The 15314-nt window shown below is 40.5% G+C and overlaps 1 protein-coding gene across 3 annotated transcripts in view; it reads left to right on the forward strand.

Annotated features, from left to right (window-relative positions):
- Positions 1-15314, forward strand: part of znf385b (zinc finger protein 385B) — a 51667-nt gene that overhangs the window by 7711 nt on the left and 28642 nt on the right. For 2 of the 3 annotated variants that reach the window (XM_084362129.1, XM_084362130.1), the window contains exons 2-4: positions 12947-13084; positions 13284-13427; positions 13996-14112. In XM_084362129.1, coding sequence (XP_084218255.1) covers positions 12949-13084; positions 13284-13427; positions 13996-14112 — 397 coding nt within the window. In that variant the 5' untranslated portion in view covers positions 12947-12948. The remainder of the gene's footprint in view (positions 1-12946; positions 13085-13283; positions 13428-13995; positions 14113-15314) is intronic. The other variant, XM_084362131.1, reaches the window with a different exon arrangement.

The following is a 15314-nucleotide window of genomic DNA, read 5'->3' on the forward strand; positions in this document are numbered from 1 at the left end:
TACAGTGTGTAGTACTGATTTTCTGTGTGTACTTGTTTGGAAGGAAAGTGTGGATATGAATAATTCAGACTAAACATTCACAGCTTTCCTTTCATGTTAGTCGTGGAAGTGATGAAACGTCTGCATGTGTTTGTTTAGCTGCTGATGACACACTAAATACAAATAAAACTAACTAGATTTTTCCATCAAGCCCATTTGCCTTGCTGTGCAATGCGGGGGAAAATACTCACACCATACCACAGCTTGACTGCCTGCCTGCTAACACGCTGACTATAATGGTGTTGACGTGCTGATGTTTCGCAGGTATGATCGGCCTTACCATCAGCAACACATCACTTTTAAGCACTAGCATAAAGTACAGCTGAGGCCGATGGGAATGTGATTAGCTTTGTGGGTATTTGGTCATAACATGAATGTTTTATTTAGTAGAAGTGGGACAAAATATCTCTACAGTAATATATCATCGTCCTTCCTTGTGCGATACGAGTATCTAAATGCTGTTGCCAAATATTGATATTTTAATTTTAAAAAACAGAGTTGACTCCCCAGTGATGCCACTCCATGGCTCCTCGCGGTGGCAGACAGCAATGTGAAGAAAGTTATGTTAAGAGATGCCCCAGCCACGTTTAAGTCCAAAGTCTGGACCCATTTTGGCATTTACAACACTGATCGGACAAACAAAATCGATAAAAACTACGGGATATGCAAGGACTGTCCATTAAAAGTAAAGTACACGGGCAACGCCACCACCCTGATCTCCTCGTTGAGCAAGCAGACAATAGTAACTCAGCAAGTCGACCTGCAGCAGTGAATGCAGTGTTTAAAGCAAAGCTTCCTTTCTCGTCACAGAGCCTGCCAGTGTTTAAGTCCATCTCAAGGTTCATTTGCAAGGACCTCCGCCCGTACAGTGTGATGGAAAATGAAGGTTTTACACACACAGTTGGTTATGCTTGCAAAGCACTAACACTTTTATGCCTTTTATAAAAAAATGTGTTTTTTGCACATTTTTTTTTCATAGTTGTTCTATTGTTCTGTAAACTTAATATATAGACTGAAAAACTTGTTCTGCTGCAGAACTGACACCTCATTGCAGTGAATAAATTGAGAATCCTGCTTTACCTCTTGACGGGCATTGTGTATTCTTCACTGAGACAGATCTCGTGATGTATATGATTGTCTTGCAGTATATTGGTTATCACAGAACTGCTGTGTCGTGAAATATTGTTGGTATTGTGGGCCATGTGTCGCGTATCGTATCATACCGTATTGTATCATACTGTATCGTATCATACAGCATTGTACAGCTCAGCCTTGCTCCCTGTTTTGCCCTGTGGCCTCTTGCAGTTTCGAAATGAAAAATTCCCCTGCTTGAATTAGACCCTAACCCTAACCCTTTACCCCTTACCCTCACCCTAACCCAGAGGCGAATGATGAATGAATAATATAAATGCATTCTGTGAATTGAAATGGTTCTTGTGCCTCTGGGCAGGACAAATCACACAGTATAAATATGCATCACACAGTATAAATATGCATCACACAGTATAAATACAGACTGCAGCCTGTTATTCATGCGCAGGTGTTTGTTAAACAGGTAACAGAGAGAAAATCACAGATGCAGTTTAAACTTTAAGGTTGTGGGTTAAAAAAAAAAAAGTGTTTAAAAGAAGTTTGCGTGCAAGTTTATAAACAGGATATAAGCAGGTGCATCACATCCTGACAAGTCTAATGAGTGATAAAATTGCAGGAATGAAATATGGACTGAACTCACACAGTCCGCAAAATCCGACAGCGAGTCTCTCCAGAGATGAGCCTTAGAAAAAAAGAAATACTATCTCTATTTTCACCCACCCATAAATCAAGTTAATCAGTCTGTTTTCCAAGTGCAGTTCTAAACTATATCCCCTATAACTTTAATCATGTAAATGTGTGAACTGATTACATTATAAACTGCAAAGACGCACTTTTGCTTTTATCACAGTAGTGATGTGTGGATCACAGTTATATACAGTACATACACCGCAGAAGATCTGTGGATTGAACATACTGATTAATATCACAAATTCAAATAAGCACAAATTCATTGAACGTCTCTGCAGCTGTTAAAGCAACGTCATCAGAAACGCTGCAGCGATAAGGACGTCTCATTTCTCTTAAAACATATTTCCTCGTCTCCTCTCCTCTCCCCTCCCATTGTTTCCTCACGTCTCTTCACGGTCAAGGTGCTTAAATAGCTAAAAAACATGTTGAGGAATACTGAACTGGCTGAGAAGCTGAGTCAGGCTGATGTTTTAGGCTTAATTTTGGCATGCTCATCCATGTACCACCCTCAGAAAATGAGCCGTTTGTGGCTTTGTGACTGTTGATCTGGGCTGAGAATGACCAGCGAAACCTTTGACCGGCAGAGAAATAAAGCCTGATCTTAATAATCCATACATACATGCATACATCTATCATACCTGCTCGAGCTGATCGGGGTCATCAGGGGCTTTGGCCTATCCCAGAATGCATGAAGCTGGAGATAAGATATTTGCCTATCACAGGGATTAAAAAGGTGATTTATGTGACATGTTATTCCACGGGATAGTTCTAGTAAGACCCTGTTTACAAGGTTCTGCAGGTTCAGTCTGGTTCCAAGCAGTCAAAGCTCACCAATCACATTTCCTGTGGTTTGAAAGTGGTATCTCTGTAGCCGCCACAGCCCCAACGGGTAGTTACATCTTGGAGGAAGACCGCAGCCGTAAAACAGAGTGTAACGTGATGACACCTGAACTATTACATTTATTGATTGGTTTGAGTGTCTGTCTTCAACACACTGGTGTGACACACACTTTGAGTCACAGGAGGTGAAAGGAGTTCGGTGTCTATCTGACGGTAACTTCAGCAGGGAGGGGGCAAAGTCAGACGACTGGCAGTAGACGTCCAGAAGAGTGCAAGTGGTAATCTCTATTATTAGACCACAGATTATACTAACTGAGCTACAACACACACATGCACACGCACGCACGCACGCACGCACATATAAACACACACATTTATAATCCCAATCCCACAATCCCCTTCTGGGTCAACCAATCATGTCCCACCAAATCCTGCATGGCCTGCTGTGTGTGTGTGTGTGTGTGTGTGTGTGTGTGTGTGTGTGTGTGTGTGTGTGTTAATCCCTGATAGTTTGTAATAGAGGAACATCTGGTTTATCTCTTTGACCCTGAAGCTTCCTGTTCAGAGAGGAAACAGAATCAGTAACATGTTCACTTTAATTCCCAATAAATTTACACTTTTGCTTGAAAGAACACATTTTATGTCGTCATTGGCACTTGTACACTTTCCTGTCCACTTCAGGCTATACATTTCAGTTAGTAATCCCAACAAGACTTAATTACTTTGACATGTTGGTTTGTAGCCTTTTTTGCTGTTTTATGATAATGCATATCAAACCTCCATCATGACACTAAATATGGAGCTACAGTCAGAAGACGGACAGCTTCGCTTAGCATAAAGACTGGCAAAAGGGGGGAAACTGATACCCTGGTTCTGTACAAAGGTTATAAAAAATTCACCCATCAGCACCTCTAAAGTGGGATTATCTCTTGGCCGGGTGCAGTGACTTCCTGAAATCTCTGCTGCTGGCCTGGCTACCCCACAGTGATGACAACATTCTGATATGCCAAGGAAACAGTCCAGCCCATACACCAATCTTAAAAACCACGAATGTTGTTTTTATAGAATTTGGGTTTTGTATGGATTAAACAAATGAGACATACCATGTTAAGTTGTGAGCTTTAGAGGGGCTGGTAGGTGGATTTTCTAACCTTTGGGCAGAGCAAGTCTAAATGTTTGCTTGGGTTTCTAGTCTTTATGCAAAGCTGAGCTAGACATCTTCTTCTGTAACTCATACTAAGAAAGCAAACAGTAAACAGCCTTTCCCAAATTCTTAAACTGTTCCTTGCTGCGTCCCTGTGCACAATTAAGCTCATGAATACTGGGGGTTGAATATCAGGGTGTGAAGCTGTAAGGTCAGCAGCAGTCTGCAATATGCAACATCTATACCTCAATATTGAAAAGCAAGTATCTCAGGATATTTGGAGCCTTGCAGAGGAAATGAATGTGCTGGCGAGTCAAAGGATTGCTGTCCGCTCCAAAGCAACAGGAACACAGTCATATCTCCTCTTTGTCATTGAGTTCAGTTGCAGTTGTCAGATAGTGAGCGAGTTCATTAGCTGAGCGGTGTGCGAGGTGACTCGGCCCCTCAGGTCTGCACCTTTGTTAGTTGGATTTTAGATTAGATTTGAGTGTGAAAGCTGAGTTTCACCTTGAACAGTGAGTGTCAGGTCCTGATGGAGCAGGACAGCTATTTAAAGACAGAACAGAAGTCACACTGTCCTGAAGTGAAGGTTGGACAGACAGAGCAACCTCACCGTTCTTCCTTCTGTGTGTGTATGTGTGTGTGTGTGTGTGTGTGTGTGTGTAATCCCTGCTGCAGTATGTGAACCGTACAACATGATGTGAGTCGTATACATTCGAGGATTAGATTCACATTAACACATTCTCCATCGCATATTGAATCCCTGATACTGCCAAACTGTTCCTGTTCACAATGAAACCAATAGACTGGAACCAGACATCAGTAATGACTGAATTATAATTAATATCAATCACATTTAATCATATTAACTGAGTTGATTACTGCACCCACCATCTAATGTTAAAGCTCATCTCGCTATCAGAAGATTCACTGTCAAAACATGTTGAAAAAGTTAGTTTTCCTGTTTTTAGACATATTTTTCACTCCTAACTTCTGTTTTAAACACATTGCATTTCCTGTGACTGCGGCTGTATTAAAACCGCCCCTTGTTTCACCATGTGAAGCAGCAGGAGAAGTAAATTTGTTATAATGAGCAGTAACTTAATATGGCCTTGGTGAGTGAACAGTAAACAGTGGTCCTGATATCAAATTACAAACAGTAATGCTGGATCTAGAGCTGGACCACTGTATTGGCCGATATCAGTGTATTGCTGATATAACATTATTGTCAGCTGATAAGTAACAAGAACTTCTAGTACAGAAATGCCAACCTGTTTGAGGTCAGTTAGAAACTCCAGTAGAGAGTTGGCCCAGCAGAGAGCTTAGAGTTTATTTTCCAACAGTAAAAACTCTCATACTCTCTCTCTGTATTCCTCTGTATCAAGTTGTTGTTGTTAATGCTATGTGTTTATACTAATAATCACTATTTAGTTACCCAACTCTCTATTGTTAATTATAGTGGCCTCAAAAATCTCGTCAGTCATCTGAATGAGTGCAGTTTGAATCCAGAGTATGAATAGATGATAGACGTTTGATAGAGAGATGCAGTAAATGAACGTAAATTGGGTGTTGTTGAAAAAATGCTGACTATAAATAGAACCAAAAACATGGTTTAATTTTATAAAACTTTAAGTTTGCGTTTAACTTTGTAATACAACAATAATCTAACTGTGCAACACAATTAGCAGTACAGTTTGTGTGCCTTATTTCCATTTTTTCCATGCAGTATCATGTAAGATATTCTACTGTTACATGTAGCATTTATGTAGCATTTATTTATACTATTAACTAGGTAGCCACACAGTTAACTATTACTATTATTATATATTGCAATATTACTCCATATAATCTACACTAGTTATAGTGTTATATTACTAGAGACACATATATTTAAATCTATATTTCTAGTAGTAATGTTATTTCTATATGTATTTATATATATATATATACACAAAGTTGCTACATGTAGTTTTAATTCACATTTTTGACAGTTATTTTTTTATATTTTACTTTTCTATATATTTTCTCTTATGTCTTGTTATCTTTCTCTTCTTATATCTTCTTGATAGCTATAGTGTGATATCAGTTTTACCCTCAGGGATTAATATGATTAACATAATGATTCTGAGTCAGCAGTGTTGACGGAGGGGCTGATGAACTAACCTCAGATAAAGAGGAAGAGATTTAACAGTTCTTCTGCTTGTTTTACTTTTTCTTTTTTATTAGTGTTAGACTGAGACTCTGAAGGATGTGGACAGAGAACAGCGTGACTTAAGGACACCTTTCATCCAACCCTGTGTGTGCGTGTGTGTGTGTCATAGTTTCCCAGTGGACTGACCGCAGTGACGTCACCCGTTGTGGTGTTACTACACATGCTTCCCTGACAACCAGAGAACAGACGGACAGGAGGCTGGACTGTTTTCAAACCTGTCTTTCCACCTGCCTGACACGGTGATTTCCATTAAGCTAACAAGCTCCTTCATTCCCTCAGTTGCGTCTCTTGCTCATGTCTGACCTTCTCCCAGTGAGGATGTGTTAGGATGTGAGGATGGTGGAACTGCAGTTTCCAGACGGGACATCCTTGCTTCCTTTAGTGTCATTTTGAGGAGACTACAAATATTCCCCAATGACACCATTATATCTGATGATATGTAAAAATAATAAAGTGAGCGTTTTAAAGCTTGATGACTGCTGCTTCAAAACTACAAAAGTTTATGAATGAAATAACTGAACAGATGTGAGGGAACATTCAAAGCACTATACTATATTTTATTTGAAAAGGCTGCAGGTATAGTCCGTCTTACACTCACACTCAGGCTGATATTGTTGGACTAAAGACCGTGACTTTGCAGCTAGAAATTAATTGTAGGGGTGCTGCCATCTGGTACCAACATACTCATGTGGTTCACGTTTAAGGTTTTGGAACATCCTCAATGATATTGAACCTTCATTGATTTCTGGGTCACTGGCTTGAGGAGGGAGGAAGCATAATTAGCTGAGTGGAAAGCACCTTATGTGTCCTCACAGTGTCTTCAGGTTACGGCCTCCTGCAAGTCTTCAGGTTCACTGCAGTCTGAATGTGAATGAATGCGATCTAATCAGACTGCTGTTGTTGTGAGTGTCACCGTGACGCATGCATTGTTTTATATCTGACGCTGTTTATATGAGACACTGTGTACTTCTCTGACGAGAAAGGGCAGGGGAAATATTTGTATTTGAAATATTTGACTTTATTTCCAACACATTCTTTCAGGTACACTGACTGTGGTTAAAAAAAAACATAATACAACAGAAAGAGATGAGAGCAAACTGAGAAACATGTTCATCCAGGTTATAAGGTTAGACTTTAGTCGTTTGGTAGCTGAGTGAAGAGAGAGCCAGAATAATGAAACTTGTGTAGAAGTTTTTGCCCTGAATTCAGCCTGTCAATGAGTTCCTCCTCACAATTAGCTTCATAAATCCAGTGTCAGGTTTTTGGTTTCAGGTCAGAGCTGATCCAGTTTAGCTTTTGAGGTTAGAAACAAAATGGTTTGATGAAAATTGAACTTGTGGAGTCTGTTGGAGGTCATACACCGCCTGGGAGAAAGCTCTGCCTGGATGGATGTCTTCAGAAGGAGACAAAGCACAGATATGAATGCGCTTGGTGGTAATATGGTTTTGCTTGTGTCCAGACCTTTTAATCCGTCCACTCCACCGAGTCAACTGATTGCATCTGACAGGAAACAGTGGTTTCAAGTCTGAACAAGCAAACAATCTAATCAGCACCAAGGGCGGGACTAATGTAATTGTCAAACTGTTGTCAAGATGTGAACCAAGACAGAGTAATGTAATGCAATGTCAGACTGTAGATGGGAATGGAAAGTAAGGAGATGACAAAAAATGATGATGTTCAGGGTTTTATTTTATTTGACTTTCTATGATTGGTTCTGAAAAGGATTACTGTATGAGATAAAAATAAACGATTATGATTATTTTATGATAGTAGTATTTTCCCTAAATACATCAATGTGTAGCACAGCTGCCTGTGAGGCAGTGGTTCGAGTTTTCACAAGTTTCTTCTGATTGTTGGATCTTAGAGTCCTGCAGGGACCAACATACAAACATCAAACTGTATCTAGTGGTTTGTCTCAGCTTGTATGCTGCTGGCCACTGCACTGTTTACTGTGTGTGTGTGTGTGTGTGTGTGTGTGTGTGTGCACGCGCATGTGTGTGTGTGCATGTGTGTGCGTCTTTGACCACTGCCATTACCAGCTACTGGCCTAAGGGTGAGAAACAGCCACTCTAAGACCTCTCTTTCTGTCTTTTCACATCTCCATTAGTTTCTTTGTCCTGTTCTGCCCTAAGGTTAGTGTGTGTGTGTGTGTGTGTGTGTGTGTGTGTGTGTTGTACAGTCTCTCTCAGGGAACAGGGACATACATTAGTGCCCATGTCAACATCTCGGTGTCCACATTTCTTTATCTTTTTACACTAGCAGAATTGAGAGCATTCCACCAATCACATGAGCCCCTCATTTGTCCACTTACTGACATAAAAACAGTGCGTAACCAACAAAAGATTAGATTAGATATCTAATAGTGTTAGCCTTATATCTCAGTGTCAGATGATTCCCCATGTTGTCAGATAAGCTGATGGATAAAACCACTGTATGGGTTGAAAACATCCTTCAGACCTGAATAATGGCTTCTGAAAGCTTTCATAGCCCACTGCACAATCACACACACTGCAGTTGCCCGTTAGTTCCTGTAAAGCTGACATACATATGGGACATAAAAGGTTTTCACCTGACAATAGTCAAACAGTATTAATGGTAGTACATCTTGGTGAGTGGACCGACCAGTGGTTAAATTACATTTTATCATTTCTATTGTAAAATAGTTTTGCTCTGCAAATGATTTTTCACTGCAGGTGTGAGATTGTGTGGAGGATACATCCTACTGAAATATGCAGTAGCCTTTCAAAAAAAATTGCTGGATATAGTTGATGCCCTGAGTTTAACCCTTGTATGCATAGTGTACAAACAACATAGACATCACAGACATCAATAATTAAATTAAAAGACATGCAAGTCTTAAAATCTTCTGTTCGAGTTCAGTATTAAATAAATGTTCTCTCTCAAATCAAACATTTTAAGATATAAATGGAAAGTATCGTTTTTGCAACGGCGTTCATGAACTAATCATACACAGCTTTACCAAATCATCTAACTGGGACCACTACAGAAAATTGCTGATGAGCATTTAATATTCAGAACTTCAAACTATAGATACTATAGCCTGACTGTGACCACTCTGTGAGTTGTTTGCACTTTTTAAAAAAAAGTGTTGCATGCTTTTTTAGAAATGACCAATTTGTCTGCAACTTCAGCATCACATACGCAGCCACTGATTTATCATTACACAGCACAGTCAGGCCACTGATGTTTAAGAGCCATGGTCGGAGTCATAGATTCTAACCTACACAACATTAGTCAGATAAAGGATCAGTATTTTTGAGGATACAACGCATTTTGTTTTGTCAGCATTCGGTGCATGCTTGAGGTAATGCCGATATGTATGAAGAATGTTAAAGGCAGGCTGCTAACTTGACGTACTTTGAGTTGACAAGGAGCCAAATGTGTCATGTCATGTGCAAGTTGATATTATACAGTAAGTCTGTGTTGGAGTAATAATAGTATTTATGTAGAGTGTAAATAGTAAAGGAACCAGCACAGAACCTTGTTTTTTAAAACACAGATGACCTGTTTTAGCAGTTGTGCTTAAAATAAGTTCCAAGAAAACACATCCAAACTAAGACTGCGTAGTTAAAGTGAAGTGCAGTTGTCAACAGTCTCAAAAGACTTAGAAAGGTGCAGCACGGTGCTGTTTGTTGACCAGTGAATGTATAATATCCTATTTCACCCTGTATTGACATTGAAGTCATGTAGTTGTGAGCGAAACCTCACTGAAGTGTGTCTTCACACTCTGTTGAGTCTCTGAGGTCTTAAAGATGGGAGCATTTTCTTCTCCAGGTCCTTGTGAAGTACTGACCTGCTTTCATCAGACAATGAGGAAAGTATTACACTTTTTTCTCCTCAATCAGGAATCACATTGTTGCCTCATAGTGTGTGTGTGTGTGTGTGCACGTGTGTCTGTCTGTGTGTGTGTCTGTCCGTGTGTATGTGTGTGTGTGTGGAGGGGATTATAACCCACAGCTGGCCTCTCTGATTACTGACTGCCTGGTCAGCTTGGATTAGACTCTCTCTGTCTCACACGCACACACACAAGCACGCACGCACGCACACACACACACACACACACACACACACACACACACACACACACACACACACACACACACACACATACGGAAAAGGTAAATACACATATTTCATTTCACTTTGATGCTGAATGCTTGGTTCACTGGCTTGCTTTTTCTTTGTCTGCTTCTTACCATATGTATCTGTGTGTGTGCGTTTTCACCTGTGTGTGTGTGTAGTGTGTAATTCCCAGCTCAATAGAGCAGATATATTTAATCCTGCCTTCGCTAAAGCTGATGTCAGCATAAGCTGGCTCTCTCTCTCTCTCTGTGTGTGTGTGTGTGTGTGTGTGTGTGTGTGTGTGTGTGTGTGTGCATTTTGTAGCTAATTCATCACAGTGGCAGATTAACCAGCTGTCTGCAGAACATAAAGTCAACTTCTAACAACCAGCTGGAAGAGAGACGGAGAGAGAGAGAGAGAGAGGGGGGGGGGGGGGCAGAAAGTGTGAAACTCTCCTGATAACTGAACCAGTTCATCTTATGACCATCAGATATGAATGTTTTAACTCCTTTCTCACATTTCCTCTTATTTCTGTGTTTGTGTATTTGACTCACAAGACAGAAACTTGGGGATCTTTCCAATCTCTTAAACACACCTCATATCATTTGATATGCAGTAGTAAGCAGTGCAGCTCACTCATTTTAGACAGGGATGGTGAAGTTTATAAGGATGATGTGATGTCAGAGTTTATTTAATATTTCAGTTTTTAGCAGCATTTTAATGACATCATTACCCACAAGCCCAACACCACTGTAGGTTAAACACCAGCTTGAACATTTCACGTGAGCTGTAATTATTTATTTATTAATTTTATTTCTTATAATAATTAATCAATCTTTTTAAATTATTATTATTATTATTTTTGGTAAGATCCGGGTTAGGTTGGATTCTACTACAATTCTCCAGTGAATGATATAGAAGATGCACATTTGGATATAGAAAGTAAACCTCAGGAACATGTTTCACTTTTTTCACAAAGGCACATAAAAGACGCTATAGTGACAGACTGTACTGAGTAATAGAAGAAAGTGGAACAGAGGCTGGACAGGAAGTGATGTCAGGTCTCTATAGGGACCAAATTACTGTGATGTTGTAATAACCACGGACATATATACATAGACAGGGCATCGACTGTGTTGGCCCATTGCTACGGTTCATTTGCGCATCCGCCATATTGGATGTGGCAGATCTGCCCTGTAAACAAATACTAGTAGATGTGAAAACTGTGGGTTTTCTGTATAAAAAGCAGTAACGTTAACATTTAACTGATTTTGATGAATCATTTTCATATTCAGTGATTTATATTCATTTAAGCACTAATAATGACAACCATTGAGACAAATAGTGAACAAAGTCTGCAAATGAAAATAAGACACTGCAACTGGCAGTGAGTCTGCTTTCTTTTCTTTTAGCAGTGAAGTGATATACTCCATGACAGAAAATTCTGCATTTACACACCTATGCTTTCTTGCCAAAATGCACCTTGGGAGTCGACGTTAACTTCATATGTTTTACCTTTGACTTTTTCTGAAAGAACCAGATATTTTTCAACATGTTCTCAATCTTTTGTACCTATAAGAGAGACTTCCATGCCCACTGTCATCGGGAAAAAATAATGGAACACCTGCTTCTTGAACCAGGGGTGCATTAAATAACTGACTACTTGCTTTCTCACATATTCAGACACTTTGCCACTGAAATCACAAGTAAAACACTCAGCCAGAGCTGTTGTATGCTTCTCAGTAGTTGCCAAAGGCTGACCCATGGCCATAGAATAACAGTAGTGGCTTCCTGATTGGCTAAATGTCAAGTCAGTTCAAGTCAATTGAATAGCTCAAAATGACAAATTTGCCTCAGAGGGCTCAAATGTTAGCCAATCAGCATAGCTGGTGGAGCTGGTGTGTTGATGCTGATAGTAGACATGTAGAGACCTTGACTTCCTCGGCAGTACCGGCCATATGGCAACAGCAGCTGCTATACCATACAATGAAATAAAAATATCGTTCGGCGACAATTTCTCCTGTGTCATTAGCCAGTGGTGTGCCCTTACAACCTTACTGAATCTGATCCAGATCCCCAAAGTCAATTTAAAGTAGCCTGTATACAGTAGTCATACTGTATATGCAGGTAATGGTAATAAAGCAAACTCAATATGAGAGGGTATGTTAGTGCGTGTGTGTGTCCTGTCAGAGGTCATGTGACTTGGCAGAGCTGAACAGCTCCACAGTCATGGACTGACCTACACACTCATACACACACACACACACACACACACACACACACACACACACACATACTCACTGTACACTGGATTCACACACATATGTCATCCTTCCTCTATCCTCTTACTCATTACTTCATCACTCTCCCTGTGAGCGTTTGGTGCTTCACACTCAGCATCCGGTGTCATTCAGGCTTCACTCTTGTCCGTCTATCCACTGTCTGTCTGTCCACCTGTATGTCCCTCCTGGAGTGTCTCCTTTTAGGTGATTACTAGTCTGACTCACTGGACTTAGATGGTATAAGCCTACTACTGTGCGCCTTTTACAGGCAGCATTCTCCCCCTTTTCTTGTGTCTTTCGCAAAATAATTGGTTTAAGACGTTTTTGGACATAGCTACTACTCACATGGTAAGTTGATAAACTGCTGTGGCTGGCAAGCTAACCCGCTAACACATCAGCCTTCCAGTAACATGCTAGCAATAGTCAGTCCTTATTAGCTCTTTGTGCTTATTTCAAATTGTCTGTCCCAGGCTGTACTGTAGGAGAAAATAAATGAATATCAAGGACGTTCAACATCGGTGATTGACATTTATGTCTGTTTCTCATTTTCTTCTTCTTCCTCAGGGATGAAGACTCCTCTCGGCCCCTCTCAGCTCCTGGAGAGTGGGCAGATCTTTGCCTTCGGTGGAATGTGTCAAGAGCTGATGGACAGATCCACAGCTACATCCATCAGTCTCTCAGTCCAGCAGACTGCTTCCCCAGGTGATTGACATGTTTCAGAACTAATACTCTGTACTATCTTCTTTTAATTCCAACCCATCCTCACAGTTTTCTCCTATAATCTGACTCATCCTTTTAGTTTTCTCATAGTCTGACTCTTCCTTGTAGTTTTCTCCCGCAGTCTGACTCATCTGTGTAGCTGTTTCCTACAGTCCAACTTATCCCTGTTGTTTTCTTCCAGGTCAGGGTGGGGCCTACTCGCTGTGTGAGGTGTGTAACCTGCAGCTGACTTCTTCTAGTCAGGCCCAGATTCACTACAATGGCCGGTCTCACCTTCGGAGAGTGCGACAGATCCAGGCTGGAGAGACAGGAAAGCAGACAGCAGGTACATGATGAGCACTACTGTCATGAGATGTTGTCAGCGATGCTATCTGCACAAGTAGTTTTTAACACTCACCTTATGAGACAATTAAATATTATTAAAATAAATGTGGACAAAACCGAGGAAAGGATTTTTTATTTACAAAAAGAAGATGACTAGCAGTGGCAGTAGCAATAGCGGTGGAAGTAATAGTAGTAGCAAAGGTAGAGTTATGAACAGAGAGGAAACGCTCTCAGACTTTTGTGTCCTTGCAAGCGAATGCACAAATTTTCTGCCTGCATGTCAAGACCAAGAATTACCTAATCTGACTGCTACTGCCATATTCGAACCGAACCTGACCAGAGACATAAAGCTATATCTTTGCTTTATTTCTGCTTTAATTCAACCATTACTAATTGTTTGAGCGTGAAGCTTCGTCTTTATCTTTATCTTTCAGGCTGGGTGGCAGAACTGGAAGCAGCAGTAGCAGTTTTAGTAATTAAAGTTGCAGTAGAAGAAGAACAGTAGAGCAGTAGTATATCATCATCAAGTCTTTGTATTTTCTAATGAGTCTCAACGTCTCTGATTCCAGCAGGGGCTCCGTCTAGATGCCTTCTCCAGGCCACGGGCATCAGCTCCCAGCCTGCAGGACTAACTTCGACCCCAGGCCCCACTCCAGGCATCAGCAGTCCATCGAGCACAACTGCAGGTAAAACCAGTGCTATTAGTGCATCTGCTCCTCCTGGTGTACTGCGCCAGCAATGATACATGAGATGTTTCGTGTCAGCTCACATCATGTCTCAAAAGCTGCACTAGAACAGACCACAAAGACTACAGCTGACATGCATGTGCACATCCTGTACCTGGATGAGAGAAAATACCTTGTCAGTAATCTGCGCTCTTAATCCAAAATAACATGTAACTTGTCCCAGAACATTAAGAGCTAAGCAGGACTTTCATTTGTAGAGTCTGGCTGTCTGCTCAATGAAAGTGACTTTGGCTCGTCCATCATCGACAGCTGCTGCTGCCTGGGAGAGGTCAGAGTTGGTATGTGATGGATCTCAGATTGACCCCTAAAAAGATAAAGTGACCCTGCATTAACTCAGATCATAACTGATTTATACTCACCCTCTGTATGGGAAGTCTTAGCTCCGCCCAAACACCTGCCAGTCAAGTTACAAGCTAGATGTTTTTAGCTGTACTAGCAGCTTGGTTCTAAGGATGGCAACCTCTGTATGTTGTTTGAAATATGGTACAGACCTTCATGGTTCCCAGACGATGAGTCTTAATGACTTTGGTGATCAGGTGCATTGTTGTTGTGAACATGCTAGATGTTGGAAAGCACTTCCTTAGTTCAGCCTCACAGAGCTGTTAGCATGGCTGTAGACTTAGTCTTGATCATAGTAGTGTCTCTGCGCTCTAATATTAGATTTGAAATAAATAATAACTAAGAGGTTAAAGTGCTTTTCATATTTTATCCCCTAATTTTTGGACAGTGCTGAACAACAATAGCATGGCAGCAGGTCCTTTACACTGTTCACCTGAAGCTGAAGGTCAGCACCAACACCATAGTCATGAAATAATTTCAAATATTAAGTGATACAATATTTATGATTTTTGAAGTGTAAATATGTAAATATATGGAAAAAGTGTAAATATTTACAGAATGCATTGTACTGAATGCGGTTTGAAAGTGGAGTTGGAATTTCCCATATCATTATGTCTGAATCTCTGAACACTAGCATTCTTTTAGGCTTACTGGGGCTACATCGCCGGGTGTTTTTACATTTTTGGATATGTTTTTTCAAAAATCCCATCATTCTATTGTTTGCATAACTCTTATTCATGGTGTTTAATTTTTTAACAATATCCATTTTAGTTGAAATGGATATGTTGACACAGGAATAAACA

Source organism: Pagrus pagrus (assembly GCF_965226575.1).
Source record: "Pagrus pagrus genome assembly, chromosome: 9".
NCBI classification, from domain to species: domain Eukaryota; kingdom Metazoa; phylum Chordata; class Actinopteri; order Spariformes; family Sparidae; genus Pagrus; species Pagrus pagrus.